The sequence below is a fragment of the Cotesia glomerata genome, linkage group LG3, assembly GCF_020080835.1.
Source record: "Cotesia glomerata isolate CgM1 linkage group LG3, MPM_Cglom_v2.3, whole genome shotgun sequence".
NCBI lineage: Eukaryota > Metazoa > Arthropoda > Insecta > Hymenoptera > Braconidae > Cotesia > Cotesia glomerata.
Window position 1 is genome coordinate 24,151,732 of NC_058160.1, and position 24,679 is coordinate 24,176,410.

At 31.0% G+C, this 24,679-nt stretch overlaps 1 protein-coding gene across 6 annotated transcripts in view; it reads left to right on the forward strand.

Annotated features, from left to right (window-relative positions):
- LOC123260517 (dipeptidase 1) overlaps positions 1 to 24,679 on the forward strand; it is a 77,693-nt gene that overhangs the window by 36,047 nt on the left and 16,967 nt on the right. For all 6 annotated transcript variants that reach the window (XM_044721645.1, XM_044721643.1, XM_044721646.1 and 3 more), the window contains 3 exons: positions 13,446 to 13,622; positions 13,701 to 13,785; positions 18,783 to 18,858. In XM_044721645.1, the coding sequence (XP_044577580.1) occupies positions 13,446 to 13,622; positions 13,701 to 13,785; positions 18,783 to 18,858 (338 nt within the window). The remainder of the gene's footprint in view (positions 1 to 13,445; positions 13,623 to 13,700; positions 13,786 to 18,782; positions 18,859 to 24,679) is intronic.

A 24,679-nucleotide genomic window follows, 5' to 3' on the forward strand; every position in this document is an offset into this window, starting at 1 on the left:
ACATAAAGAGCAATGATCACGTACTCAAAAGGTTCATGTTTAACGAACAAAAACCCCGAGAAAACAAGACAGTTGATTACAATCTCGGAAAATAAAGTCAATGGCTCCAGCTACCTGCTCTTTTACTCCTCTCTACTTTGCTCAAGTAACGAGGGGTTTGCTGGTTAACAGACGTGTCATGACAAAATCGAAATACGAATTCAGTCACTCGTATCGTTGCTTTTATTTCGAGAGCACTTATGTATTTCAAATAGGTGTGCCGTGATAAACAGTTGTAGATAATGATAATAATAATAATAATGAACAACATCAAATAGAGATAAATTTTCGATAAAAAATTAAAAATATTTTGTAAAAATTTCATATTTTTTTTATGATAATAAAAAGTTAAATCCATTTATTCCGTTTAAATTAAAAAGACTAATTAATATAAAGATAACTTCAATTAATTTTTAATTAATAAAACGTTCCTGCTGAATTTAAGCAACATGTTAATTAAATTTAGTTATAACTTGAACCTTAAACAATGAAAATAATTCCATCTAAAATGCTGATGCAATCGAAGGTGTGCAAAAAACCAAATTTATCGTGAAATTACTTCGAAAGTTCACTTATCTCATACTGATCAGTTTACTAATTTTTTTTTTACCACTTTATTTTTGTTAGAGCGGTAACTGAGAAAGATAATCTCGCGGGAGAATGTGATGAATCATCTAGCTGTCCTGAGCTGTAAGACTGATCGACGGTTAGCCAATCTAATCGATTAACCCCAAGAGATTACTGAAAGTGGGAGACTAGTGTCAAGAATTCATTAATACCCCTTGAGTATAAAGTGACTCTAGGATCTGCGATCGCGATTCTACCGGTAATTTAACCAGGCTAACATCCTTCGGCAATTATCTTCACTGTCAACATGACAGCCTACAACCTATGACACACGATGACATTGACAATATTTTACTATCACCCGTCAGTCCAAGTTATTGTTATTATTTTATATTTTATAGTTGGTGGGAAGATTTTTTCGCTCGTGAACTGAACCACAAGTTCAATTTTACGGGAGAGAAGAGCGAGATCGGACACGTAATTATTTCAGTGGAATCGGCGTGGATGGTCAGCCACGCGACAACGCCGGGACTTGTGTGGCTTTACAGCCCGCACCATGCATGTACTAATAGTTGCGTCAGTAGTAGTAATAAAAAACTAAAATAAAATAGAAGCTAAAGCACTGTTGCAGTGGCAATATCGGTAGACCAACTCGTTCGAGGTTTCCTTTGTCACAAAAACGATTTCCAATGTATGCTCTGCTCCTACTTATATTTTTGACTTTTTTGGTTCTACAAAATGTACATAAGTTATGTCTCCTGATAGTGAAGCCACTTTGATATAACCATTGACTCTCGGACTTCTTGTCATTGTAAGCATTCGATAAGATCCTCAACAAAAATCAATGATTTCATTTTTGACAGCAATAATTTTTTTTTTTTTTATTTTATATTTTATATAAAATTAATCAACTGTTAAACCAATTTTTTGTTTAATAACACAACATGTTATTTGACGTATACGTTACTAGAAGAAATAAAAAATAATAATAAATAGACTGATATTACACAGTAAAAAATTTTGCGTCATTGCGTCAAAAAATTTTGTGTTCACTGTAAATCCAAATGTTTTAACAAAACACACATCAAGTGTTTTATTCCTGTCTTAATAAGCATTGTACTCACTTTTAAAATACTTCCACGTGTTTTAAATTTCCTATGTTAAATGCCCATTTGTAGTCACTTTTAAAACACTTGGATTTACAGTGTTAAAAATTTGTATGTTAAATATTTAACACTTTTTTGTATTCATTTAACAGAATAAATGTTAAATTTACACATAAAAGTGTTAAGTATTTATCACAAAAATTTTTAACACTAAGTTTTTTGACGCAATGACGCAAAATTTTTTACTGTGTATGGTAATTTATGAGAGTTGACTATATACGAAATTTTTTTCACGTGATAACAACTAACAAATTTTTGAATCCAAACATTAATATTTTTTTGATTACTTATGTCACTTTACTCATTTTTTCACTCTTATTCTACCTGATTGATTACCGTAAAACTCAAGAGTGTCGGTATAAATTTCTAAAAGATAGTGCGCGAGGTTATAAATTGTTATCTCAAGATATGCATTTCTTTCACCATTTTGAGTGATCTAAGTCACATTATGTACACCGTTAACTTTCGAGACGGCATCATTTCTCATTTCCGAGTACTCATGAATTTTCATAGTCTCATTTTTCATTCGATATCACATTTCTCCTTCACTGTCTCTTCTCTTCACCGGATAATTTTTTAGTATCATTAGCGTGCACTGACGGTTTTTTTATTACTTTTTCACGGAAAGTCGGGCAAAAAATTTTAAATAAACGGAATACTGTAATAAGATAGGAGAACACCGCAACTGTACAATTCTATTTTGAATTCTGGTAAAAAATAATAAATAGAATCTCTACAAATCCGATTATTTCGCTGGCTCTTAGATTTACCTTATGGACATCAAAAAATTATTTGCGGGCTATTAATGTAAATATTTTATGATAATCTTAAAATGTATGACATTATTTATTATTTGCAGAAAAATTTTTATATTTTATTAAGTTATCCGGTTAGATCGTCAATAACTCACTTTTACGAAATTCTGTATTTAAAAATTTGATTTAAAAATATTATTGAATCATTGAAACAAAAGTTATTAATAATAACATATTTCACCTTTTTCTCTGCATGAGAGATTTAAATTTTAGTTTACCGTATTCAGGAAAAATCGATAGTCCCTATTTAAAATTGATTGAAAGGAATGTTCAAAAAACATCAGCGAATAGTCGAATTCTGTTGTAAAAAGGATTGCGTTGTAGCTTGTTTGAATTTTCTATGGCTAAAGAACAAGTAAAAGTCAACAAAGGAAAAAGTTCAGTATGTTCTGCATCCAAGATTCTCTTTGTAAGTTAGCAAAGTACGTCAGCTTTAGTCTGAAAATTGTTTTCCTTCACATGTCGGCGTAAGCGCAGTATACACACTATAAATAATATAAATTATACACAGAGAGCGTGGCATGAAGAAATTTCGGTTTACAATGTACATAACACATGAACACCTTTCTACTCAAGTAAATCTGTCTCAAAATTTCCGTCTCAAGATTTACTGCTCAAGACAAAAGTATTCTATCACTCTTCTAATAATATTTGTTGTCTTTTTAAATCCTCTTTTCTTCAGAAGCAAAGCTCTTGTCTCGTGTCTGTCTCAAAACTCATACCAACAAAATAAAAACTTTCGAGTTTCGAGTTGTTTATTAAACATGAGAAAATTATAAAAGTTTCAATGAAAAAATATTTTTGTATTATTTTACTCGGCTTATAAATTGCTTTTATTATATGCTACTATCTACGAGCGGTTGTTATCTTCCCACAGATAGACTTTTTAATAGATCATAAAAATTCAATACAATCCAACTCTATGGTCACAGTCAGTCATGATGAAACGATATTCGAAAAAGTTTAAATAACTTATCTGAATATATCTGTGGCTTAATAAAAAATTTCGATTGGTATCGCCGGAACAATAAATTTAAATAACTAAATAAATATTAATAACTTTATCAAAGTATTGATCAAATATATATATATATATATATATATATATATATATATATATATATATATTTTTTTTTTATTACAGACGCAATAATTGATTTAACGCAGTAATAAAACAAATAAATTAGATAAAAAAAGATAGAAAATCATGAAACCCGCATCGGGAATTAAAAATACTGTACGCAGATATCAATGTATATCGGATGGCGTGAATAACAATCGGGTTATCGAATATATCAAACGGACAATTTTAAAAACAAGTTAAAAAAAAGTTTGATATTGCAGTCCTGCTGTTGAGCAATAAAAAATGTTTTTTAAAAAATTATCTAGCGGATGAAGGAGGCAAGAGAAAATTGGAGAAAAAAAAGTTAAATTCATCAACGTCCGCGGTGAAATTTATCGATAGACAAAACTAAAACAAATTCAAATTAAAACCAAAATAAAAAGAATATAAAAATATTTGATCAGTCCAAACACATATGTCTATTTTTTTTACAAAAAGTCCATGAAAGAAATAGATAATTTATTGCCAATTGTTTTTAAAAATAACTTTATATTGCTTTTAATTTTGATATTTTTTGAAAAAATGATGCATTTTTCTTCCTCTGTGTGAAAAAATTATCTGATTTATCCATTTATGATGTCATCTAATCGTAGATCACCCTATGTATGAAAATAAAAAAAATTATTTTTAACTTCCCGCTAAGAAAATCGAAGATTTTCAAAAATCGGAAAGTTATTGTTTTCACCCCGTTTTACGAAAATCGAGTTTTCATTGAATCTCGACGTTTCGAGGTCCCAGGAAGCTTTCCTGACTATTCCCGCGATGGTGTCTGTGTGTGTGTGTGTGGGTGTGTGTGTGTGTGTGTGTGTGTGTGTGTGTGTGTGTGTAAAAAATTTTTTATGGGTCAATATTCAAGTATATGTTCAAAAATTGAAATATTCAATGCATTAAATTTTTTTAATGGTTTCTAATCTTTAAAAAACACTCACTTTTTTTATCAAAAAAAAAAAAAAACGCCAATTTTAAGTATCGTTTGAAAAAGTCTTCAAAATTTTGTAGTTTTCTTTTTAGCATGAAAACTTACTTTTGAAAATGACAAAATCGATTGTCAGTTTTCAAGCGACAGTATACCAGTAACGCTGAAGTCATGCAATAAAATACGACGTGTGTTTTGTCTTGTTTCATCCATTTCGTCCTTGACATTTAATTTAGATAATTTCGAGCGGAAGTTTTATAATTATCTAGAGTGAAAAAGTCATTGTGGTTCGCTCAAGTCAGACATTAAATGACCATGGACAAAATGTCAAAAGGAAGATGGAAATATTTTTAATTAAAAAAATTTTTTCTCGATACGACGACGAAGAAGTATTCTAAAAGTACGAAGGATGTCGGAGATGAATGGAGAATTTCTGTTACGCATGAAAGTAATTAACATGCAGTTAAACAATGAAAAAATAAAAATAACCGATCGAAAAGTTAATCGAGATGTGGTTTGCGTGCAGTTGAACGGAGAAAAAGTGAACGAATGGAACTGAAAATGGGAATTGTCAAAGCTGTCCATTGGGAAACGTGTGCTCGTGTTCGTCTACATCCACGTATTTTCTCGTTCACTCTCTCTGGGTAAACGTACCAATTAATTAAAGCATTGACTGCAGACAGTAATGCATATAAACGTACACGCACTTGACAACAAGTGTATCGGAATATAACTATTTCCTCCTCGTTGTTTCCATTCTGTTGGTCCCTTGATATATATTTCAAACCCACTGTTCGCTACTTCGCTCACATCACTCGGGCTCAATCAGCGTCTGTCGAGAGTACGAGTACTATATACCGTCCGGCACACGAACCGACTCAAATAGAATCTACTGATATGCGTATTCATTGCTCTAAACTATTCAGATCTAGGCTAGAATATGCCGTTACACTTTATCTCTAAACATCTACTGTTATTGCTCATACGTAACATGATTTATAATTTCCCTGTCTCTGCGGTATCGAATTGATGGCATTGATATTAATTTCTTTTTGAAATTTGATTGCTTCATGAATCATAGCATAATAACTAATATTCAATCAAATTTTAAGAGTTTTATGTATCCGTATACAGTAAAAAAATGTTTTTGAATCAAGTATATAATTTTGAAGAACTTTATCTTCTTGATTTGAGTGAAAAAATTCTTAAACTAAGAAATTTTTACTTGGTTTAAGTAAATTTTACTTGATTCAAAAATTTTTCGTCTTAATTCAAGACAATTACCCTCTTCAAAATTATTTTTTTGGTTCAAGAATTTTCCTCTCGAATCAAGTTAATTTTTTATTTCAATGTGGGTAATTCTCAAATAATGGCATAATTTCTAATTTCCCGCTATGAAAATCAATTATTTTTCTTAATCAACGTTCTAATTAGCAAATTTTCTAACTCCATAATTTTTAGAAGATGATTCTTTAAAATTTTTAAATAGTAATAATCCCAAAAAATTTAATTTAAGTAAACAGTAGACAAAATATTAATGAAAAGATTGATATATGCAATTTAAATATGTGCAAATGAATTGTGAAAATTTGAGGTGGGATAAATCGAGTGTTAAATTGAATAATTAATTCTACACGGAAAAAAGAAAACTCAAAAAATTACAGTATATAATGCAACGTGGCGCTTCGTGATGAAAACTGGAAAAATTACAGCTTCAGATTGTAATTATTACAGATTTTATAAAAATTACATTGTAGAATGTAATATTTACATTGAAAGCTCTGAAAATTAAATTCAAAAATTTAATTTAGAAAAATTTTATTTCAAACTGTAATTTTTCTAGTTTTGATTACGACGGGACCGATTTTACATTTTATCCTGTAGCTTTTCCTGTTTACTTTTTTCCGTGTAAATTTCGATACTTTTAATATTGATCTTATGGAGTAATCTTTGAATAAATATTGACACATTTTCACATACCTTTTGCCCAGAAATTACTGACGGAAATATTTTTTATTTAAAAAAAAAAAGTACTTAAGTAATGATCAACATGAAAACTTATTGATCAAATTTAATATTTTTCATTCTATCATAAATATAATTATACCTGCCGACACCTTACTAGTAGCAGAAAATTTTATAAACTTTTTAAAATTGGAAGCTTACTTAATATTATTAATTTCAAATTAAAATTAAAAAATGAAATGTATTAATAAAAAAATATTATTGAAAAATTCTGACTTACCGGTTCAACAAATTTAAATGTTCTTCACGTCACATGTAAATTGTACTGCTACCACTCAAAATGTTTGATCCGAATATCAAACATTAGGAAATCATCTAGAACATAAAAAATATTCATAATATTATGTCAAAAAAATCAAAATTGTTAATTTACCGAAAAATTTAATCAACAAACTTTCTAAAAGTTTATAAAAATAAATAAGTTAAATCATAAGAAATTTCTCAGTAATTAAAAGAGTGATAAACTGTAGCCTGAGGAAAGAAAATTATATTTTTGCTCTGTAATATTTGGAATAGCTTCCTCTGACAATTAAGACACTTTGCCCCAACAAGAGAACTTGGCCATAAATATTACCGACGTTGCCGGGACAACTATTGCCAATAAAAATTTTTTATTTTTATTGCTCTCGAACGCACAACCCAGTGCTGAGATCGAGCAATAAAATCGTAAATTCTCCACAAGTACTGTCACTTAAAAATAATAAATGGACTCAATTGTTACAGCGTTAACGTGCTTAAATTATTAAATTAAACTGTCATGTAATTAAAACAGTAAAATTCCTTGTTTTTTCTCTCTTGCGTACTTTGTAAAGCAAATACTTAATAAAAGTAATGACAAAGTAGCTTGAATTATGCCGGTAAAGTTTAAAACTTGTAGCAGTATTGGAAATTCTTCATGTCGAAATTCACCAGTTTGCGTCGACGTCTCGACTCGAAACTCGGAACTCGGGGTTACTACGCGAAGCAAGAACAGCCTTTGAGGGCACCTGTCGATGTGAGCCCTAAAGTTTCACGAGTAATTAGGTGAGCGCAGCCATGCTCGTTATGTGGTGCCGATGCCGATACTGAAAAAGAATATTAAAAATTAACACAACATTTCCTGAAGACGTCGGATAGTTTTCCAAAGTTTGGCTTACTTGTTTTTCCTCCTCTCCTCTCGATCTAACAACTATTCGCGTACATACAAGCCAAGGCAGTGAAACTCGAGCCAAATATTTTGTCTTTTTCTTCTCTATTTGAAATGGTGCAAAATTCTATACTTGGACGATCTTAAACAGCGAGCAGAGTGAGAAAGAAATTCTTCAACAAGGTATTGCTCAAGTATTGCACCAAACTTGTATCAATCAAACCAAACTCACGACGTATAAACTGGAATGAACAAACTTTTCACCGCAAACTTTTAGCGTGAATCCATACCAATACATATAACTACCAATTTCACCTAAAGAAGATATCGCTGAAGCACACTAAAAACCTATTCCATTTATTTATTTTTAACCATTTCCATCTTGATAAACTTTTAAAGTTTCTGCTAAAAAAATTTCAAATTATCTTGATTTTACGAAGCCATTGTTTCCAAACTGACTTTTGGAAATCAAGTTTTTATCAGATAGTGATGTTTTTATTTTTTGATAATATATCTAAGATCAGATTGAACTTATGTCATATCTAGATGTTTTTAAGCACAAATGTCCACTTTTTTTGATAACTACAAAGTAAAAAAAGACTATTTATCAGCTAAAATAGAAGTGAATTTCTCAGAGCAACCAAAAACTTGCAAAATTCTTAAAAAAAATGCAATAATAAAATTTAATGAAACAAGTAGAAAAGTAAATCATTTGGAGCTTGAGAAAAAAAAACATGCAAATTGCAGCTTATTCAGTGAATTTTTACAAAAATTCGATAAGACATCACGTATAAAAGTTACTTCAAAAAGAACCATCAAAAGTCTGATAGTTTGTATTTTTAACTTCCCGCTAAGAAAATCAAAGGTTTTCAAAAATCGGGAAGTTATTGTTTTCACCCCGTTTTACGAAAATCGAGTTTTCATCGAATCTCGACGTTTCGAGGTCCTAGGAAGCTTCCCTGACTGTTCCCTCGATGGTGTCTGTATGTCTGTCTGTCTGTCTGTCTGTATGTGTGTGTGTGTGTGTGTGTGTGTGTGTGTGTGTGTGTGTGTGTGTGTGTGTGTGTGTGTGTGTGTGTGTGTGTGTGTGTGTGTGTGTGTGTGTGTGTGTGTGTGTGTGTATGTAAACCTCTCATAACTTTTGAACGGCTTGATCGATTTGATCGCGGTTGGTGTCATTCGAAAGGGCTTGACTGAACTTAGATTTTAAATATACTTTGAAATGATTCGGACCAGTAGATTTCGAGAAATCCCAAAAAAAACTACAAAAAAACATTTTTTCAAATGTGGTTTTTTTGGAATAACTTTTAAACGGCTCTACCGATTAATTCCATAAACTATTCAGCTCTTAACATAAAAAACCACGTCGATCGCCACCAGTCCGGTCAAAATCGGTCTATTCGTTCGTGAGTTATGGTTGACGAAAGAAAACCGAAAAAAGTGTTTTTTCGGAATCACTCCAAAATTTTACGTTGTATCAATTTAAACTTGAAGATTCTTCATGATGCTTAAAAAACTGCGTCGAGTGCCACCAACCGCGTGAAAATCGGTTCATTCATAAAAGTTATTGCGATTTGAAAATTCAAAAAATAGTGTTTTATCAAACTTCTATCAACTTTTTGAGCTCGAAGAGCTCAAAAGCGTAAAAAATCTATTTTTGAGCTAGGAAAGCTCAAAATGACACACAAATCGTATTTATGAGCTCGAAGAGCTCAAAAACGTCATAAGTACAATTTCAAGCGTTTAGGTATAGAATTGGCGGGAAGTTGCAAGGATGGCCTTTAGGGTCAACCGTTTTCCTAATTTTTTTTTCTATTTTTTATTGCCTACATAAATTTGGTCAAAAGATGCCAAATTAGATTTGAATGTCTCGGATAGCTTAATCGGTAAAGCCTTTGGTGCATAATCAAATGGTCCGGGCTCGAGCCCCGGTCTAGGCTGTCCAAATTATTTTTTCGGTTACCCAAAAATTCCCACTGAGTAAGGTCCCCTTTCCCTTTCCCTTTATCCTTTCTTTCCCCAGTTCCCAAATTTGTCTTTAATAACAAACTTAGCTATGAATTATTTCAAAATTTGAACTCTTGATATTAATATTAAAGGCCACGAATCGAAATTTGAGCCTCGAATAAAATGTATACATTGAGTTTGTATACAAACTTATCCGCATATAGTCTTTAAGCCAGGTGTATTTTTGGGCTTAACTTGACGAGATGAATCGGAAAATAAGAAAATTTTTCAACAGTTTCATTACGAAGACGAATGCAGTAGTTAGACTTCTTTCAAATTGAGTAAAAAATCCTAATGAGCCTAAAAACACTGTAATAGCTTTTAGAATCATTTGTTCCTCATCTAAGTGAACTTGGGTAAAAATGAAAAAAAAAAAAAAGAAATTGCAATTGCAATAAATTTTCATCTGAGGAAGATTATTTTTTCCCTTCTTTTTCATAAAATATTTCTTCCGTAGAAAGCAATACAACTGTGTATAAAAAACAGCTGAACAATTTTCTTACTTTATATAACGTAGTTTACGTTTACTATATACACGAAGGCAAAGAAAAATATTTCGCTGACAATAGATGAAATTTTATTTCATATAAACCGGAAGTCAAAGGTAAATATCCATCATATTTCGAATTTACCGGAGTATGTGTGGATGCAAATGAAATAACAATATGCTGAGCTGAAAGAATATATATAAAACGTCATCGACACGTTAGTTAGACCGACAGCTGGTGTAAAAAAGCTGAAGCCAAACCATACCGAGGTGGGTTCCCAACCTCTCAGCCAAGTCATCTGTTTCCTTTTAGATTTTTCTTCCGCTATCTTCCGACACCCGAGCGATATCATTCGGCTAGGCGTGTATCGATGAAAATGCTAGCTCCTTATTCCTTATTCCCATTCTAAGTGTATATTTTTTCCCTACATATATATCTACACGGGTACATATATCCATCCGTTGGTACTAGAACGTGAGAAACACGAAAAGAAATGTAGATTTTTTGTCCCTCTTAGAAAAAATAATATAAAAAATTTTTGCCATCATCGGCAACGTGAGCAAAAAATGTCGTTGCTGCAAAACCCGTGGAATTTTGTCGAGCTATCGATTTACGAGTATCTTGAATTTCTCGGGTCTCGTATCGATGTAATATACTCACGTATACAATGATATGGATTATAGTAAAGTTTGTGTAAAAATGAAGAAAAAAATCGGATCCGTGGTGGGTGCCTACGACATTAAAAAAACTTAATAAAAACTCACTAGGTTAAACGACGAAAAACATCTGCCTTTCGTACACACTTTTATTTCTTCGGTACTTTTACAAGCAAGTAGTGCAACACCACTCGGTAACTTTGGCTTTCTTCGTCGTTATACTTTTCTTTTTCTCCTATTTATTTATTTTTATTTTTCTTTCTTTCTCCATTTTTTTTGTTGTTTCTTATATACACTGACTCCCGGGAAAATAAATTGCTTGAATAATGGAAAGACTCAGCTCAGTTGGACTCACGGCCGCTGGTTTTCATCAACCCTCAACTTCGTCCTTCTTTTCTTTCCTCTAACTTTATTTAGTCATCTTCATTCTATTGCCTTACACTAAATTTTATTCTATCATGTTTCTCAAAAAAAAAAAAAAAAAAACTAAACAAATTTTTCCTGTAAATTTATGTATTACGCTGCACTAAGAATAAACTTGTAAAATAATAAGCGAATATCACAGCCTCCCAAAAAAGAAAACTAACTTTTTAAATAGAATAACAAAATATCTGAATGGTATTCTCTTTTAGAACCTAACAATAGTAAAACCAACTTTAAGATAACTTAACTTTCCTGAGACCCTTTACTAAAATATAAAACAAGTGTAAGTCTGGTTTTGTCCGAGCCGAGGGATACCAAGTTTGGGATCATCCCTCTTTTATTAAACTACGCCTTAGTTACTGTTCGAATTCTCTCACTTTGCCCTTTTTTACATTCATTTATACCAACATTAAAGCCAATTTCAAACCTGCCCAGAAAAAAATTTCTGATGTAGGTTGATATGATCATATAGCGCTTTGTCAGACTATGTGAAAGTAAAAAATAAATTGTTATTTTAATTTTTAATCGTTATATATTTTCTGGGAAATAATTATCTCAATAAGACATGATTTCATTTCCTATAGGACAAATGCGCTGGGTAGTTGATCGAACTAAAAGCCAATGACAAATAAGCTTCTCAGAAAATTGAAAAGAATTTTTCAGTTTTTAAAGTACTTTATTGATATTATATAATACATTGATACTAAATTCAATATATTTTTATCAATTTATTTTATAATTCCTATTCATCGGATCGTCAATGAACTAATTTCATTTGTATTTTAATATTTTTATCAAAAATAACTTCTACGGATTCTATCCATTTTAGAAGAAAAATTTTTTTAAAAAACCTAATCACATTTATTTTTGAAATGAATGATTTTTATTTTAGAAGTTAAAATCTTAAGCTTATCTCTCTTGTAAGAAGATGATTGCAAATAAATGAACATATCCGGCCATATCAAAAAATTTTTTCACGGCTTAGGCATAGTTTGTACGATACACACCTAGCTGATGAGTCCATTTACTCCTTCTTATCATTCACTAAAATATTAATTACTTTCAAACATCATCAATCATCATTATATGTTCATAATTCTTCTTTCAAAACTAAATGCAAAGCAGCACTTCGTCAATCTAATCTTTTCTCTCTCAGTTACAACATAATTCATTTAGCTTCTTTGTTTCTATCCTCGGAATCAGATAAACTGAAAGACGACCATAAAGAGTTACAATATTAATCTCTCTTCAGCAAAATAAAAAAAACAGAATGATTTATGAGTTCAAATTCCTGGAATTTTTGTCCTCATAAAAGCTTAACTTTTATTCCTTAAATTCAAGCTTCATCTGCTGGCTGGGGAATTTATATTTGACATATGCAGCAGCCGGTTGTTTATTTAGGATCCTTGGGCGGTGGGTGGGATTTGAGAATTCCGGTGCAATACCAGGACATGCTGACGTAGGAAGCACATTGGAATTCAAGGTGTAAATCGACGAGCCGGATAGGATAAAAAAGAGTGATACCCTACCAAGAGACAGGGCAATAAGTGTCACTGACTCAATGTTACTCTTTCATTTGTACTTTCACCATTATTTTCCTACTCCTTTTTTATTGGATATATTTTATAATCCTTTGTCTCTTAAAAGTATCTCTGGGCTCTTGAGCTGTGATCTACTCACTCTCATTTATTGAGAAAGAAAGAAAGAAAGAAAGGTTCGAATATTTGCAATAAGAATTTAAAGATCCGAGCTACTGCACATTTAAGAGCATAAAAGATAATATTATTTCAAGACTTTTTGCTCCTGTTTTATTTTATCTTTTTTATCTTGACATTTTTATTCAAAACAGCAGTAGAGTAAGATCCGATTTTCTCCGCAGCTCATCGAATCTTCCAACTTTATTTTCATTGAATCCAATACAAAGGTAGATTGTAACCAGTAGCTCTAACCAGTAGTACGAGTAACAGTAACAGTACCAGCAGCATACCATTTACGTATAACGGGGTCTAGAATCAACAATCGTCTCGAGTTCCCAATTCCAAGCTCAACAATAGAATCCATTATATCCACAAGAATTTTGTTTCTTTTTTTCAGAGCATAGTTCTCGAGATGAACAGACTGGGAATGATGGTGGATCTTTCTCATGTTTCTGTACCAACAATGTTGGATGCCATGGGTGTTTCTAAAGCTCCGGTAATTTTTAGTCATAGCAGCGCTCATGCACTATGCAATTCTTCAAGAAATGTTCCCGATCATGCCCTTCAATTACTTGTAAGTTTTTTTGTTCTTTAGTTCTCAGACAAATGTACAATTTGGTAATGATTAATTGTGTTTTTTATATCCAACCAGGCCGAATCAGGAGGCATAGTCATGGTATCATTTTACCCACATTTCATAAGCTGCGGCGAAAAATCAACGCTTGCAGATGTTGCTGGTGAGTATATGATTGAGATTAATAGTTATTAATTTACATAATGTAAGACAAGGGAGACTGAGTTACTAAGAATGACATGAACGGGTGATTAATTTTGTTAAGTATACATTACTTTCAAATGTTACTGAATCTTTTGTGTTTTACACTAAATTTTTTTTTTACAAAATGATAATGATTAAAAATATATATTTTAAGTATCAGTAAAGTACTGACGCAATGATAAAAATGTTAAATTTTTGGATTTTCTTAATTTTGAATTTTTTGATTTGCCCTTTCAGCTTTCTACCCCGAGAGCCATAAGTTTGTTTCAAAAACTCGTTTTTCATCGATCTTAAGGAGGTACTGCGGCAAATAAAGACACCAATAGGTTATGGCTATTGGTTTCTTCCTCACGCACTAGTGCTGCTTCTCTTTACAGACTATCACTCACTTACTTCCACTCACGTAAAATATCGAAAGTCACTAACTTCAAACATTTTTTATAAAAAAATGAATACCGCTCGTTTATGTTATTTGTGATAAAAAATACTTGTTATAACTTCAATGAAATATTCTCAGTTTTTCAAAAAAATTCTAAGAAAAGTATGGTTGTTATTCAATAAAATGTTCACTCTAACTACAGTCAGGATAGAGAATACATGTTAGATGTACGATTTTTAATTGCTAATATTTTGAAAATTAGCACCGCAAGGACTATTAAAAAAAAATTTATTCGTAAAGAGGACACTTAGAAGTACGCGTATTCAAAAATTGAAGAATATTGTAAGAAAAGTGATTTTGCACAGTACCACCTTAACTCATAATTCGTAAATTTTCAAAGAAAATTCCTTCATTTAAGCAAAAAAATTATGCAATAGCAAGATGGAATAACAAGATATTCATATAATAAAACTTCTTTAATTAATACAAAATCATATTCTCCAATATTAATTTAAAACCATGCATTATCATGCATTGCAAGATAGAAGTCTTACACCATCCGAGTTAAAATTTTTTCTTCCAAGTTATTTACATCACACCGAGTTCAAAAAAATTTTTAAAGTGTGAGAAATTTTAAAAGCATTAAAATAAAAATTTAAAGAACTCACAGAAATTGCTGTATTTTCCGTGAAATATTTTGAGAGGATTGAAATGATGGAGTTATAATCCTCGCCTGCGGCTCAAATACACGCGAATTGAAATTTCCTTCGAGTATGCAGTGCACTAAGTGCGAGTTTATCCAAAAAACTCCTTATCACTCTCAAGTACTGAATAATTTTGTAGAACAAACAAAGGATTATTCTCAATTACAAAACCCCTTTGATTTCAAGATCTTCATCACGCCCTCGGCGCTCAATATATCTGAAATTTACACGCGAGTATAAATATGAAGGATTAAAGAATCAATTTTGTTAATCACCTAAATAGAAAAGTAATTAAATTCAAAACCTTTCATGCCTCGGTTTATTTTGCATACATTATTATAATTATTTGCTCAGTTTTTCTTCAGGGTTAATAGCATTTAAAATGAGACTAGTCACTTAAAACCACTTAGTCGTGTTGAATTAAGGATAATTAAATCTCTTGAATACAGTTGCCCTCGAGGCATTCTAAAATTCGCGGTCTCTGCGTCTTATTCTCTCTCCTCTTATTATAGTTACTCTCTCCCTCTCTCCTTTCTCGGACGAGAGAACAACCTCGCCTGGGATTTGCCGCCGGCAGTGGTTTAAACCAACGAACGTTCGGAGGAACCGAACGCAACCCGTACCTTACTACACTAGATTTCTTGGGGAAAATTTCAGCGCCAAGTGTCTCTCGAGGGAGCTGCCAATTCTGCCAAGGATATTGCCCGTCGAAAACAGAAAGAGGGCTCGTTTAAATAAGAGATAGAGTTAATAGTATATACGTAGACTAAGGTAAACCCAAAGCGAAACACGCATTTGTTGGACGAGGCTTTCATTCTCGCAATCCTACGCCAGTGTGTTAAAGTGAAGGATATTATCTATTAAATGTATACTTAAAACTTTGAATCTCACCGTCGTTAGGTTATGTAACGATAATTCGTAACATTCTCCTCCACTTAAATCATGTATATCGCAGGTTTCTTAGTTGATTTTTATTGGGCTAATCTTCTCGGATTTATGATAAAGTTTGAAAAGGGAACAGTTGAATAATTTAGACGCAATTATCACACACAGAGAGCGTCAATTCCATTTACCGGAACGTATATAATCTCATGGTGGAGTCACTTAATCTACTAGCGAGTCGCGACTCTTAGTCACGATTAAACCCCTTTACTCTCTCTGCCTTTGTCTCTGTCGCTCCCCTGGCTTCCACTCAATCTCCTGGTAAATGTATACACTAGATTTGTCATGTTGCCAGTGATTCAATAATTTGGTTAAATTAGCCTCCCCGCTTAATATATTATCCTTCATTTATATATTTTTAAAGATTTTTATTCAACACGTGGTTGCATTAAATTACTGTCCAGTACATCAAGATTCAATTATGCTAAAAAATTTCAGAGTAAATTATAATTTGATACAATAAAAAAACATAGTTTAATAGCAAATCAAATTAAAAAGTGTAAAATTATTTTCAATAAGTTTAAAATATGTATGGAATGATTAATAAAAAATTCGTTTTATTATAAAAAAAATGCGTGGGTGCTTTTGAAGATATTCTCATAATTATTTTACTAATTAAATATTTTAAACAATTTATATCAAGCGCCCTATTATTTCTTTATGTACTGACCGAAAAAAAATGTGAGCCGTCACGGAACGCCTGGCAGATGTGAAACATCGACATTATTTTGTAAAAGTAATATGCAGAAAAGAGCAGATTGTAATAGGAACTAAATATGTCATAATGATAAAATAAAATATTACGATTTTTATTTCAGATAACGATGACTATTTATTGAATAAACATTTATTTTCATTAAATACAAAAATTTACGAATTTATTTCAAATCGTGACTACTTAATTCGTTTAATCAGTGACTTCGGTAATAGTTATATTCGATGTTGCCTCTGAGGACGGTATTACTGTGACAATTGGTCGATGGTAACTGAAGTATGTTACAAAAGTATTGGACATAACATTATCAAGATATCTAATAAATACAGCATCTATTGTTGAAAATTATTGTTAAATATTGTTAAAAAGGGACACTTAGGGTTATTAAAAAAAAAATATTTTTGAAAAAAATTTTCAAAAATACCAAATTTGTCAAATTTTGAATTTTTGAAAATTGTTAAAAATTCAAAATTTGACAAATATTGCATTTTTGAAATTTTTTTTTCAATAATCTTAAGTGTCCCCTTTTAAACAAAAAAAAGGTCATTTCTATATCTACAATCGCGTTCAAGATATTACAAAAACAAAATTGAAAAACTGAAACAATTGCGAAATTTTGAATTTGCATATCTTTTGAAAAAATTTTTTTTAATGTTATTTCTTTGGCAGAACTTCGTTTTATGATAAATGAAAACTTCTGATAAAAATTTGTCCAAATCGAAACAGATCGATTCCAACTATTTGTCGATCTGACATGGAATGACCCAATTGCCAACTATTTCTTTAAATTTCGAAATTTAGTCATTTTTAAATGGTTGTAACTAGTTTTTTTGTAGAGATAATCATACTTTGTCTTAGAGTTTTGTAAAGCTCAAAGACTCTACTTTAAGAATATCAAAACGTTTTTTGTAAAAAATAGCGTAAATTATGTGTAAATTCAATTTAAAACAAAAAAGAATTTTTCCCATGTTAATTAAATGGGAAACTAAAATAATAAAAGCAACCCCTTAGAGTTGAGCTATAGGGCTCGTGTTTGGTGAGGATTTTTTTTATATCAAATAGAAACATTTGAGAGGGTAAGAGTTAAAAAAAAAAATTAAAAAGTTTTTTTGAATCACCCTACTGTATATATATACTATCATATAGCGTGGCGACGCGTCGCCACGGCATGCGTCGCCACGCCAGATATCGGTTTTACGTGCGGCTATAGATGTTTCACATAAAAAAAAATATATATGTTAACAAAAATTTTTCGACAAAAATATTTCCTGTCCGGAGAATTAGTCGAATTGATCAAAAAGCATTCTTTTGTTAATTAAATTAAAGCTATTCGTACACGTACCTTGTAAAAGAATTTTTCTCATGAATCAAATTAATTTTTTTTTTCAGTGTATACCTATCATAATAAAAATAGATATATTAATATTCTTTTGACAAAAAAATTGATAAATTAAATCAATTCTATTCAATAAATTCTTGAGCAAAGGAATTATTGCCTGGACAATTATTTTTCTTTCTCTCAGTGTACTAAAATGAATTTTTTTGTCAATCACTCTTTTTTTTTTTTTTAACTTATTGAAAATTACTTCTTACCCTTTAGTTTGGTTTGCTATCAAACCGTGTTATTTAGTTTTTTGGGTTTAATTGTCTCTAAACTACGGGATGTAAAAAAAGATTTTTAATAGCTCGTTAAGAACAAACGATGTCCAAAGCGGATTACTGCCGAGCAGTGAGTTACACCAATCGGGTTTTTCAGGTATACGCATACATCAAATCGGATTACTATTACTTATATAACTCGTTTCACCTTTTGTTTTACTATTACACCCAAAAACTACAGGAATAAAGTAAATCCGAGATGGATTTTAACAGTTACAGCCCAATAACAATATATGAAAGTAAACTTCTAAATTCAGCAATCTATTCAATAATTTTGTCAGTTGTTATTTCAAAATTTTCGTTCGACTGACATATCAGTTGCTAGTGAGTATTATTGTCAGAGTAGATAACATTTATGCATGAAAATTCGTTTTTTCCGTCGCATATAACCAATTACGCGGGTTGCCAGAGGCAATCGTTACTTTATACCTTTCATATCTACGAATATCTACATATATATATTATGACGATATGGTTTCATATGTATATATATATATATATATATATATATATGTATCGATGTACACATTTTCATATAGTTGGATTTTATGTTTCAGCACATATCAATCACGTGCGAAAGGTCGCGGGAATCGACCACGTTGGTATCGGTGCTGGATACGATGGGATCAATTTGTAAGTATGGATTTCACCCTCTGGGTTATATTGTTCTAGAATGTAGGATTTCAAATATGACAGCGCAGAGATGAAAAAATCAAAACAAATTCACTCTAGACATTATAGCAGATTACACTAATTGACTCAGGCGGAGTTTAAAAACTAAAAATATAAATAGATTTTGGACTTGGCATCACAATTCATGCAGTATCAAAAAAAATATTAATTGAAAAGTTTTAAACTTTTTAACGATTGTAGAGGGAATTTATAAAAGTTGATCTTCCTTCAGACATCTAAATGACAATAAATTATCATAATTCTTGAATCGATGAAAACAGAAGATTCTTAGATAACTTATTTTATAACTTGAAAATTTTACTGCAATTTTTGTTTTTATAACGTTATAATCCAACCAACAATTTCCGAGATATTGATGTCTAAAGTCACCTCTTGCGGAGCAATATAACATGCATTTTTAATTTTCGGAGTACGAATATTATCATAACTTTTAAATTAATTGGAATAATTAATCGTTTAAGAGCTTATTCTAAATTTGAAACCTTAAGCTACGACTTTTATTGTCATTATATCAATTTCTGACGAATTGTTTCTGAGATATCGATTGGCGAAAAGACCCTTCGGTAAAATGCATTTCCAATTTCCGGAATACAAAAAAGACTACAACTTTTGAATTAATTGGAATAATTATTCGTAATATGAGAATTCATTTAAAAACTGATATCAATTTCCGATCAATATTACTTATGGCATTGATTTTTTATTTTGCTCAATTGTGAGTAGAGCTTGAGTATGCTCAATTAAAAGCTCTTCGTAGAGTTGGCTGAATTAACGCGGTTTACTCTATACAATATTTATTTTATGTTTCCATAAATAATTAGCGGTTGGATATAAAATAAATGTAACGAGATGGGATGTAATCATGGAAAAGTTTCAGATAATTTTATAATTTCACATTATCGTTTTGTGTGAGGTAAAATTTATGAAAAAGATATATAGGTGAAATTTACCATGACCACCGTACTGCCATTACATGTTATGTTAATTCGTAAAGTATACAGATTTAATCTCGGAGTGAATAATAATTATTCAAATTTTGAATGAAAAGTTATTAAAATGTGAATTGTAGATTTTCCTATAGGAGATGTTTTAATGTTTTGTGATGTTTTTTACAATTTGTGATGTTTTTTACAATTTGTGATGTTAAATGTTTTTTGTGTTAGTAAAATTTTTACTTATTGAAGCAAATGGTTAATTAGTTAAAAAAGTAATTAAAAAAAATATAAAATATTATCTGTAAAGCAACGAAGAATTTTTTAATTTTCAATATAATATTTATTTTCATGCATTTTAAATGAAAATACACTCAATTTAAAAACATGAGTTTTATTAATATTAAATTCCTAGTTTTATTTAAATTAAAACATTACAGTCAATATAAATCAAAATTTATTGCAATTTAATTGTATTCCTAACGAGCTACTACACTCGACGTTTTGATCAAAAACATTGCAGATGTAACGAGTACTTGATGGGAAAACGATCTCAGCGATAACTCAAGTAGAAAAGATCGGATCATAATCTTCAAATATTATTTTTATTCGCGGAAACTTTCGACTCAAGTAAACGCCAATCACGATGAATGAACGAGGCTTGAAAAAAAGAGAAAAGAAATAGCTTCTTTCATACTGCGTTAAGTCATATTACATAGATTGCATAAATATGTATTAAGAGGCTAGTGTATCTCTATCCCAGGCGAAAGACGGGCTTCTCAGACCCGAGTGTAGTATGTACTTTACTTGGACTTTTCAGTATAAAAGACTGGCACAAGTAGAGGAGTGTAAGAGTGAAAGCACGATAACTGATATGAGCCGAGGATCTAGACGAAAGCTCGTACCTTTAATAACAATATATACCAGACAGCTTTAAATTTCTAAATTAATTAAATATTTCATCCAGGATTACGTAGATAAATCCTTTGTTAGCGAGAAAAAAAGACTGAACTTCTCATTAAGTTGTTAATGCTTAAGTATCACGTAGAATACATCTAATCAAAATGTACTGAACATTAATATTGTTGAATTAAATTTTTACTTATTTTATTTTTAACTTTAAAACTCACCCAACTGTATGAATAATTATAATTAAATTCGTTTCTGTAACAAATTGTATTTTTAAATAAATCTAATAACGAAAATAATTCTTTTATGTCCGGTAAATTGAAATTACTCTCGCTCAACCAACTGAATAATTAATTCAGCTCATTCATTTTTTAAATATTTTAATTAAAAATTATAATTTTGAAAAAATATTTCCTCATCGCAAAAAGCTTATTATCATAAATGAATATTCAAATAGATTTAATAAAACTAATTAATATAAATTTTGTAAATCTACTTTTTTTTTTAATTCATATTTTTTCGATAGTTTAATTTTAATAAATTTAAAAGAAAATTAAGTAGCAAAAAAATACTTGGATAACTTTTTTTCTAGAAAATGAGTCTTAGTTTTTATTAAAACAATAGTTTTGATTGGCATGTACCTTTAGAATAAATAATATTTTATTTCAATGCATACAAAAGTAATATGTGAAATAGACGTTGACAGATAGATTTTTTATTACATCAGTAGAAAATCCTACAAAGATTCACTACAATTCATATCAAATCTAGGAAATAAATTCTGTCATTCGTGAAACAAATAACATATGTGAGGATATGCGCACAGAGCAGTAATATTCAAATAGAAAGATTTCGATGTACAATCCGTGTTTTTGAATGTAATATTACGGTAAATAAAAATTAGGAAAACGGTTGACCCTGAAGGCCATCCCTGCAACTTCCCGCTACTTTCGTAATTAAGCGCTCAGAATTGCACTTATTACGTTTTTGAGCTCTTCGAGCTCAAAAATATAATTTTCGTGTCAAAAGTCTGATAGAAGTTTAATAAAACACTTTTTTTTGAATTTTCAAACCACAATAACTTTTGAATGAATGAACCGGTTTTCACGCGGTTAGCGGCATTCCACGCAGTTTTTCAAATTCTATGATATATATTTCTAAACACAAATTGATCAGACCGGAAATTTCGGAGTAATTCGAAAAAAAACACTTTTTTTCGATTTCTTTCGTCAACGATAACTCACGAACGAATGAACCGATTTTGACCAGCTTGGTGGCTATCGACGTGGTTTTTTGATGTTAAGAGCTGATTAGTTTTTGGTAGAGCCGTTTAAAAGTTATTCCAAAAAAACCACATTTGAAAAAAATTTTTTTCGCAGTTTTTTTAATATTTCTCAAAATCTATCGGTCCGAATCGGTCCAACTTGTATTCAAAATCTAAGTTAAGTCAAATCCTTTCGAATGGCGCCAACCGCGATCAAATCGGTCAAGCCATTCAAAAGTTATGAGAGGTTTACATACATACACACACACACACACACACATACCATCGCGGGAATAGTCAGGGAAGCTTCCTAGGACCTCAAAACGTCGAGATCTGATGAAAACTCGATTTTCGAAAAACAGGGTAAAAACAATAACTTCCCGATTTTTGAAAATTTTCAATTTTCTTAGCGGGAAGTTAATAAAAGGGCAGAATTTATATATTACAACGTATATTTACCACCCTTGCTTCAGCTCGGTAGGCAATTTCACACGCGAATTGGAATGCCCTACTTTCCTCCCTTAGTCTGCAATCAACTATTAATTGATAATTAAGTTTTTTTAATTGGTGATTGTTTTTTTGTTCGTGCGTTCGCACTTTACTACTCTAAGTGATTTCGGTATCCGTTCGTTTAGTTTCAACTGTATTCAATTAAAACCAAAAAAAAAAAATCCAAAATTTTCCAAATAATATAAAAAAATTGTTTTTCAAGTCATTTATTTGATGGTTAAAGTGAGACCTATTGTAAATGAATAAAGTTATTATGGCTCTTATTAATTACTTTCAAGTATTCTGATGGAGAAATAATTAAAACTAAAACATCCTACAGCTCAACGCATATCACTTTTTACTAATGATATCGAATATATATTTCAATATTACTCCACAAAATTTCATTTAATAATAATAAAAAATAATAAATGTCAAACATTCTCTCAGTAAACAAAAATATGGATATACACATTACACTGTGCATATATGGATCAAAATAACCGTGGGGTTTAGTCTGAGGCATATTATACTCGTACTTTTGATGCAGTACCTTCCTCTCGATCGTCATATCGTGATATTAAATAAACATGTCAGAGACGCGTCAACAGTCATTCTGCTATTTCATTCGTACTTGCTCTCTTTTGCGTTCTGTACCATTATGATGCTTACACAATTCTCGAGTACTTTATTTGCCGGCATTCTTTTGTACAATGCATCCTTCGGAACAGAGCGATTACCGATTCGTTTCATATTTTTTTTATTTTATTTTATTTCATTTATTTGTTCGTTCGTTTGTTCATTTCAAACTTCCATTTCTATTCTACTGCAGTTTTTAGTTTTTTCATTTTTTGAGATTCGTTATTTGTTATAGCAACCAATACTCGAGTTGTCGAGCTCACAGTCGGTATGTCGCCCGACATGGACATTTTCGCTCGAGATTTCCGATTACAAGATAAAAAAAAAACTTGGAACAAAAAATTCGACGAGGTCTCTCCACCCAAAACCGACTCTTAACTTGGCGAACCATCTGCCACTAAAGCCGTTGTTAGACGTGTGAAATTCCCTAGCCTTAAAAATAATTTTCAACTAGAAAGAGAATCAACGAAGAGAGAAGAGAAAGAAAAATCAAACTAAAGAATTATTTATTTTACAGGAATAAATTTTTGTGGCTATTATTATTTTATCTGAGACCGGACTCAAACCCTGATCAGTCGACGTGTTTAAGAAAGATTGATACACGGAGAAAAAAATATTGTTAAAATGACTATCCAACGTATCCTTAAATGACGTTTCCTTAAAATAACAATCCAGATTTCTGATTTAAGGATTTATTTGTTTCCTGTAAGCATACAGAGAATAGCTCTTGTAAACATATGTAGTTTCGTTAAAACAGGCAACTGTTTCGTTAACGTATACGTTAACCTTATAAGGATCTGTATAGTTGAGTCAACTAAATGTTATGCCTAAATTAATGATACGGATTGTCATTTTGACTATCTGCCATATAGCTGAATTGGCTATACAGAATATCTCTAAGAAAAATGAGTACAGTCGACGCTCTCTGTATTGGACCTCTCTGTATTTGACCGCTCTCTGTATTTGACCACATTCTTCCTCTGTATTTGACGATTTTACACAGCTCTTATAGACAAGGCCGAGTCAAATACAGAGAATGGTCCTGTACGGGCGAGTTAAATACAGAGAGCGTTGACTGTATACAGCGTATAGTCAGAATAACGATACGTATCCCTTATTCTGACGATATTTTTTTCTCCGTGTACCACTTTGCCGCTACAACGTTCAATTTTTAGAGACTAAAAATAAAACCAAATATCACAAAGCACGTGAAAATTACATAGATAAATTAAAGATCAGAGGTTGGAAATGTGGAGGTAGATATACATGGACAAGGGTGAAAACAATGTGGGATGTGGGCAAAGTTAAAAGTAATGGTTTTGCCGGAAAACGGAGATAAAACATCGAGAAAATAAATTAATAAAAAGTTCCTCGAGATTCTTCTTTTTTTTCATTTTGTTTTTTCCTCGCGTGTTGAAAGTAATTCAAACTAAAATTAGCCGGCCCTTTTTTTGTACCCGCGTATAAATAGTCTAAGGAAGAGGAGAGGGAGGATGAAATTTAGTGTAATGTAATGCATCAGACAGAA